General features: G+C 34.6%; 1 protein-coding gene across 2 annotated transcripts in view; it reads left to right on the plus strand.

Annotated features, from left to right (window-relative positions):
• LOC116846848 (septin-1) overlaps positions 1-8,491 on the plus strand; it is a 73,080-nt gene extending 64,589 nt beyond the window's left edge. For both annotated transcript variants that reach the window (XM_032821187.1, XM_032821188.1), the window contains exons 3-6: positions 6,283-6,541; positions 6,705-7,070; positions 7,160-7,264; positions 7,993-8,491. In XM_032821187.1, the coding sequence (XP_032677078.1) occupies positions 6,283-6,541; positions 6,705-7,070; positions 7,160-7,264; positions 7,993-8,125 (863 nt within the window). In that variant the 3' untranslated portion in view covers positions 8,126-8,491. The remainder of the gene's footprint in view (positions 1-6,282; positions 6,542-6,704; positions 7,071-7,159; positions 7,265-7,992) is intronic.
• Positions 8,492-8,792: the final 301 nt, after the last annotated feature.

Genomic DNA, 8,792 nt, shown 5'->3' on the forward strand with positions numbered 1-8,792 from the left:
GAATTTTTTCATATTGCAACTTTGGAGCTTTATAACTCGAAAAGTACTCAATGAAGAAACATTTCATTAAAATGTTTTGGAAAGCTCTCGAGGTCAGCTACAAGAATATGTAATAAAAAATAGGGGATGCCGTTTAAAAAAATTGAGGTGACTTTCATGTGACTTTCAAATAATTTTTCAAGGTCAAAGCAATGGTACCATCTTATGGTCCCCTCGAAACCAAACAACTTTTGTCTAAAAAATTTTTCTCTCCCGTGCTTGGTTTTCGACATATTCGACTGGATGGATTAAAATGGTCCACCCTGTATATACAGGGTGTCCGAAAAGTCTGGACACGGCCGATTTTCTTGGAAACTATAGGAGTTAGAGGAAAATGTTAAATACAAAAGTTGTAGGGTTTTAACCAATCTATCAACTGGTCACCCTTGTTTGACCTTGACGAGTACCGTGGAGGTCAAGATGATTTTTTTAAATAGGACACCCGGTATTTGGTAAGGTTATGTGAAAGCTGGTCCCGAGCCCTTTCCAAAACCCTGGGCATGAGCTCTTCTAACCCCCTGGCGGTGACTTTGAGGCGAGTATTAGTGTTTGCATGGCAAAAGTTCGGATACGGCCGATTATTTCGCAAACGATGGGTATGATGGAAAAATGTTTCGGATAAAAGTTGTAAGACTCCATAAGACCTACCGAATGGGCTACGCTGATTAACCTTGACGGGTACCGTGGAGGTCAAGATGATTTTTTTAAATGGGACACCCAATATTTGGTAAGATCATGTGAACGCTGGCCCCAAGCCCTTTCCAAAGCCCTCAGCTCGGCCACTTTACCTCGGTCGCAACGGCGACTGTTCGCCGATCTCCCAACCAAGATGATGGAAGACCGTAGTTTTTCTAACAAACATTCCCTAACCGGAGCGTTATCCCACGACTGGATAATTGGTCGCTCTAAACAGAGCGGTTTGTTTTGTGTACGCTTCCAATTGCGCTCACTCTCTTCTCTGACCATTTCGGCAAGGGCACTCCCACCCGTCCTCACTCTTCACAATCTTCCTTCCAATTAGATTCCTTCCGCTTGGATTATTTATTCGCTTATACTGGATTCAAAAAAAGTATCATCCTCATGTTCAGATCGACCATTGGCAATGTCATTACCTACCTCCATTCATCGTATTAAATGCTCGAACTGCCCTCCTCCCGCTTCTTGACAGTATCCAAGTCGGAAATAAAATTCTTTCAAAACGTTTCCCTTCATCTCGGGTGTTATCCCATTAATTTGGTCCATAATTCGCTCCTTCAGCTCATCCACATTCGCAGGTTTGGTCTTGTAGACATTATTCTTGACATATCCCCATAGAAAAAAATTCAATGGCGTCATGTCCGGAGATCTAGCGGGCCATTCTATTTCTCCGCGCCTGCCTATCCACCTTTCAGGGAAGACCTCGTTCAAATATTCCCTTACCCTTGCCGCATAATGTGGAGCCGCTCCATCTTGTTGGAACCAGGTTTCTTCTCGTCCAACCAAATCAAAAATTGCTGGAACAATTCGTAATTGTAAAAGGTCTAGATATTTTTGACCTGTAAGTGTTCCCTCTATGAAGAAGGGTCCAATTATTCCTCTCCCACAAAATCCAGCCCACACGTTAAGTTTTTGGGGATATTGGGTATGGATATCGCTCATCCAGTGAGGATTATCGTCGCTCCAATATCGGCAGTTGTGCCGATTCATCTCCCCGTTCAATCGAAAAGCAGCTTTATCAGAAAAGATTATGTTTTCGAAAAAATTATTGTTTTGGTCATAACGACGCATCATCTCCTCACAGAACTTGATACGTCTGTCCAAATCACAATCTTTCAGCTCTGTCGCCGTATATAGGAATGACTTTTCTGTATGAATATATAATTAGGTGTACAACTTTGCTTCCGCCGTTTTCCTATAGATGGCTTTAGCGGTAAGTAGTGGTCGAAATAAATAGATCATAGACGTCATACAATAAACTTGGGCATCTGTCAACATAACCCCATAGAAACATTAGTCGATTTATGTTTGCATCATAAAGTTATTCTCGATTGAAAATGGCAGTTTACGAGCCAAATTTTCGTCATTTGCGGGAGGTTTTAATTTCCTGCTTCAATATGAAGAAATCTGCGGCTGAGGCTCATTGAATGCTCTCAAATACTTATGGTGAGGCCGTTATTAGTGAAAGAACGTGTCGTGAGTGGTTTCAACGCTTCAAGAACGGTGATTTTGACGTCGAAGACCGGCATAGCGGTGGAAGAGAAAAGGTTTTCGAAGATGCAGAATTGGAGGCATTACTTGATCAAGACTTGTATCAAAATCAAGAAGAATTGGCACGATCATTGGGAGTGACTCACCAAGCCATTTCAAAACGCCTCAAAACCATGGGAATGATTCAGAAGCAAGGAAATTGGGTGCCGTACGAATTGAAGCCGAGAGATGTTGAACGGCGTTTGTTTGCTTGTGAACAGCTGCTTGAAAGGCAAAGACGGAAGGGATTTCTGCATCGCATTGTGACTGGGGACGAAAAATGGGTTCATTACGATAACCCCAAGCGCAGAAAATCATAGGGAGTTCCCGGTTATGCTTCCACGTCGACGGCCAAACTGAATATTCACGGCTCCAAGGTCATGCTCTGTATTTGGTGGGACCAGTTCGGCGTAGTGTATTATGAGCTGTTAAAACCGACTGAAACAATCACAGGCGATCGATATCGAACGCAATTAATGCGTTTGACCCGAGCGTTGAAAGACAAACAGCCGCAATACAACGAGAGACACGATAAAGTGATTTTGCAGCATGACAATGCTCGACCCCATGTTGCGAAAGTGGTCAAGACATACTTGAAACCGTTGAAATGGGAAGTCCTACCCCACCCGACGTATTCTCGAGACGTTGCTCCCTCTGACTATTACTTGTTTCGATCAATGGCACACGGCCTGGCTGACTGTCACTTTCGGTTTCTTATGAAGAAGTAAAAAATTGGATCGATTCGTGGATCGCCTCAAAAGATGACCAGTTTTTTCGACGCGGGATTCGTACGCTGCCCGAAAGATGGGAGAAAGCAGTGGCCAGCGATGGACAATACTTTGAATCATAAATGTATAACTAGTTTTTTACAATAAAGCCTCGAATTTCGGAAAAAAACGGCGAAAGCAAAGTTGTACACCTAATATTAAATAATATTATTAAAAAAAATTAAAATTATTGCTTCGGTTGCATATAAGGATAATAAGAAACTTAGTATCAATTGAAGAAATAGCATAGCAGCTAAGATGATAGACTAGAAACCTGGGAGGTATCTGCAGTTCTCGAGTTCACGTCCGATCAGTACTGAATAAATTTTCTGATGTGAAAATAGTGAGAAATCAATTAAAAGGCTTAAATTTCATTTAAAATCAACATAAACTGACGTTTAAGAGTTGAAAATATATCATAAAAATTTTTGTGTTGTACAAGATTTCAGTTACTGTACTGAAGAAAACTGTTGAGACATGTTCAAATTAACAGCGAGATTTTTACAGTATATTAAACAGTTTCTCTATATTATTTGCTTCAATTTTCTTATAATTTTTTAAACAGTTCTTAATAGTATTTTTTCCTGACGGTTGCTTCTAACGTCATCAAAGCAACATAGTCGCGGAGCCATGAGTCTTAATGAAATTAAAAATATTTTTTTTCTGCCACTGCTACGTCATGAAATCTCTCAAAATCATCGTTTTTGGTTAATTTTATCGCATTTTTTCTCACAATTGTGACATAAAGTCAAATTCGGACTATGGATTCGTATTTGCGGCTAAAAATACGTTAAAAATAAATATTTACACTCATAGGGCAAAATGATATCGAACAATGTTAAAACAATGTTCGAACAAATTAAAAAAATATTTTAAGAGGACATTGTTGATTTTTTATTTTTGACTATTATAATTTTCATATCTAATTGCTGTATCATTAAATAATCAAATAATGATCCTCTCTCTGGTGTGTGTGTGTGTGTGTGTGTGTGTGTGTGTGTGTGTGTGTGTGTGTGTGTGTGTGTGTGTGTGTGTGTGTGTGTGTGTGTGTGTGTGTGTGTGTGTGTGTGTGTGTGTGTGTGTGTGTGTGTGTGTGTGTGTGTGTGTGTGTGTGTGTGTGTGTGTGTGTGTGTGTGTGTGTGTGTGTGTGTGTGTGTGTGTGTGTGTGTGTGTGTGTGTGTGTGTGTGTGTGTGTGTGTGTGTGTGTGTGTGTGTGTGTGTGTGTGTGTGTGTGTGTGTGTGTGTGTGTGTGTGTGTGTGTGTGTGTGTGTGTGTGTGTGTGTGTGTGTGTGTGTGTGTGTGTGTGTGTGTGTGTGTGTGTGTGTGTGTGTGTGTGTGTGTGTGTGTGTGTGTGTGTGTGTGTGTGTGTGTGTGTGTGTGTGTGTGTGTGTGTGTGTGTGTGTGTGTGTGTGTGTGTGTGTGTGTGTGTGTGTGTGTGTGTGTGTGTGTGTGTGTGTGTGTGTGTGTGTGTGTGTGTGTGTGTGTGTGTGTGTGTGTGTGTGTGTGTGTGTGTGTGTGTGTGTGTGTGTGTGTGTGCGTGCTTGCGTGTGCGTGTGCGTGTGTGTGTGTGTGTATACATATATTTAATATACTATATACGTGTTTCTGTCTTTCAAAAGTAAAGGTACTTTTGTATAAGAAGTGGGTATCCACATCTTTAATCTTAATATACTATAATACTATAAATAATAATAATAACTTGTAAAGCGGAGACTACAGGAGTTAATTAAGTTATTAATTCGTAATTAATTATTAGTTATTCACACAATATATTCAAATTTAGACTTACAAAGGGAACATCAGGTGACTGCTCCGGGGATTTTGATGCGCTTTTTACAAGCTGTTCTTAAGCGAAAAAAACGACACGTGTCCGGCTGTTTCAGCCAATGAGCCATAGTTTCGAAGAAATCTATTTTTAAAAATGACTTTAGTCGGCTGCGGCACACTTGATACGTTCGATCGTCACTATTGAGCAGCAATAGTAGCGCAGTAGGTAAGACGTTGGCTTCGTACACAATAGGTTACGTATTCAAATCTCATCTCGTGCATTTTTTTTTTATTAAAAATTTGTTCTTATCTGTAATTATTTATATTATTGTAGATTGTAGATATACACGAAAAAGATTATTTATATAATTATATTGATATTTTTCTTGTAAATGAAATTTTTAAAATTTTAAATAATTATTGTAATAATTTGAAAAATCTGAATAAAGAAATATTATTATCTTTATAAATTTAATTTTAATTTAATGTTATTAATTTTTATTACTTTTTTATTTTAATGAAATTTTATTCTAATAAATTTACAAATTAGTAAATAATTAAATATTCTTGTATAGAATAATTATTATTACCGTCGTTGTCGTCGTCGTCATTGTTGTTATTCATATGGACACATAAATAAAAATGTAATAAAAACGTGAGTGATCACGAGTGACATGACATGAGAAAAATTTTCTATTAATTTTCTTAAACAATAAAGAATCGTTAAAGAGTGACATGTTAGCACAACCTTTCTTTATCATTGTATAATTGATAAGGAAAAACAGAAAAATAAGACAACAAGAGGACAAATTATCTACTAATATGAAAATTTATAAACTTTCATTTTAATAAAAAAGTAATGAAAATTACTAACATTAAATTAAAATAAAATTTATAAAGATAATATTTCTTTATACAGATTTTCCAAATTATTACAATAATTATTTAAAAATTTTAAAATTTCATTTACAAAAAATATATTAATATAATCAAATAAATAATCTTTTTCGTGTATATCTATAATAATATAAATAATTACAAACAAGAACAAATTTTTAATAAAGAAAATGCACGAGATTTGAACACGCAACCTATTATGTACGAAGCCAACATCTTATCAACTGCGCTAACGCTACTGCTGTTCAATAGTGACGGTCAAACGTATCAAGTGTGCCACGGCCGACTAGAATCATTTTTAAAAATCGATTTCTGTAAAACTATGGCCCATTGAAACAGCCGGACACTTGTCGTTTTTTTGCCCAAGAACAGCCTGTATAAAGCGCGTCAAAATCCCCGGAGCAGTCACCTGGTGTTCAGACATGGTGTTCCCCATGTTAGTTATGGCGGTTATAAATGTGTATTAAACTATTAAGTTTTATCAAAATTTTTAGCAAATGTCTTTCTCAATTCCTAATTTTTATATGTGAATATATAAGATATAAAATATATCTTATGTATAATTATTGTTTTTATTATTAAATAGAGAAAACTAATCAAACTGTTAAACTCGATGCTTCAACAGTCGAAATTGAGGAAAGAGGCGTTAAACTTAGATTAACAGTTGTTGATACACCTGGTTATGGAGATGCAATTGATAATACAGATAGTTTCAGAGCTATCATTCAATATATAGATGATCAATTTGAGAGATTCCTTCGTGATGAAAGTGGTTTAAACAGAAGGAATATTGTGGACAACAGAATACATTGTTGTTTTTATTTTATCTCTCCATTTGGTCATGGGTACGAATTATCACCATGTATAATTAAATTATTTATTTATTATTAAAAACTTAAAATATTATAATTAAAATTTTTTTTTTAATTATTATTTGGCTTATATATTTTATTATTTTTATAGTTTTTGAATTAATATAATTAGTTATCCTTTTTTTAATGATAACAGGTTGAAGCCGTTAGATATTGAGTTTATGAAGCAACTTCATAACAAAGTTAACATAGTACCTGTAATAGCGAAAGCTGATGTACTTACTAAAAAGGAAGTATTACGTCTGAAGAAAAGAGTTATGGAAGAGATTGAAGGCAGTGGAATCAAAATATATCCTTTACCAGACTGTGATAGCGACGAAGATGAGGATTATAAAGAACAAGTACGTCAATTAAAAGAGGCTGTTCCATTTGCAGTATGTGGTGCAAATACTTTGCTTGAAGTCAAAGGAAAGAGAGTACGTGGTCGATTATATCCGTGGGGTGTTGTTGAAGTTGAGAATCCTGATCACTGCGATTTTATTAAATTGAGAACAATGCTAATGTAAGTTACTTTTGTTTTAATTATAAAATATTACATATAACACATTAATTTTATATAAATTTAACATTATTTTATATCTTTTTTTTTAGTACACATATGCAAGATTTACAAGAAGTAACACAAGAAGTACATTACGAAAATTATCGTAGTGAAAGATTGGCTAAGGGGGCCCCAGTACCACCTCGACGTCAGACGTAAGTGTGCATTTCGTTTTATCACATAAATTTTTCTTTTTAATATAATATAAACAAGACAATCTGCAGCAATTCTGAGTAGGGACTTGAACAATATTTATTCGTATGGTATTTTTCTCGAAAGCATGATTTTTAAATGTGTCTTTTATGATTTAATATTAATCGTCTACTTAATCTATCGTCACACAATACATTATTTCATGCATTCTAACATGCATACTAACAAACATATTGTAAAGCTAGAAACACATGGTACACAATTTTCATATTTTCTTATACGCATACTGATAATTCAATTAATTGCATGAATCGCTATTGTCTATTACAAAATCTATGCAAGAAACTAAGTTGCCAAATAACAAAATATTATATATTGTACATTGATTCTTGTTTTAAGCTAGAATAACACGAATCGCTATCGCATTGCAAAATCTATATAGTGAATTGAACTGTCGATCAGCATGCATATAAGAAAGCATAAAATTGTGCGATGTTAGTTTTATCTGTTTGACTGCTAAGAGTTTTTTCTTTATATTTTTCATATTTTTCATATAATTTCATATTTTTTCTTATAATTTCCTTAAATGTAATACACTTTTCATTTAAAACTTGTTTTAGTTCAGTAAAAATTTTCATTTTTTTACCTTTATATTATATTTATTTTTTATATGATTATATGATTATTATATGATTTTTATATGATTATTGTATAAATTTTTTTTTAATAGTCTTGTAGAATCCGAGAAAAACAGTGCTGTATCGGACAAGGATCGTATATTGCAAGAAAAGGAAGCGGAAATACGGCATATGCAAGAATTGTTAGCTGTAATGCAAGCACAGATGCAACAACAGCAACCTTGATTAAAGATGCTCTTTTATACCTACATGTGAAGAAAATGGCTCTTTACTGTTATGTGTGTGCCAAAAAATTTATAGAACTTTTAATAACATATATAATCAAGATCTTGACATGGATGCAATATTTTCGTAAGATTGTCTTTATTAAGACGATCTTAACATACTATATGCATTCTCTAGACATGTAATATTATAAAAACTTTTATACTATTACTTTCGTAATAGTATAAAAATTAACAACATTTTTTATACATTTTCTCAATGAGCTATGAATTATATCATATTTAAGATTTCTCTATATCTCCTACAGTCGTTTTATATTATAATATCAGAAATCGTAAATAAATATACATTTGCAATTTACTTTTATAACTGATTTACCATAAGTGTCTTACTACAAGGAAACGGTCGGGGGCGTCCCTCACCGAATTTGATGAGCATTGGATATGTTGTAGAGCATCAAAAAACATTAGACACGTATTTTTTTTATGTGCTTATCTCGAGGTTTAGGGGTTGAAACCACCCCTTGAAAAAAACGGACTTTTTCATTTTTATTTAATATTTCCTAAAATATGAGGTATATGAAAAAATATTTCAGACAAAAGTTTTACAGTATCTTATGCCCTTTCCATCGGTCTATTCAAATTTTTTAAAATGCAATATTTCACCC

The sequence above is a fragment of the Odontomachus brunneus genome, unplaced genomic scaffold, assembly GCF_010583005.1.
Source record: "Odontomachus brunneus isolate Ranch 3 - 2012 unplaced genomic scaffold, Obru_v1 Obru_scaffold_070, whole genome shotgun sequence".
In the NCBI taxonomy this organism is placed as follows: Eukaryota; Metazoa; Arthropoda; class Insecta; order Hymenoptera; family Formicidae; genus Odontomachus; species Odontomachus brunneus.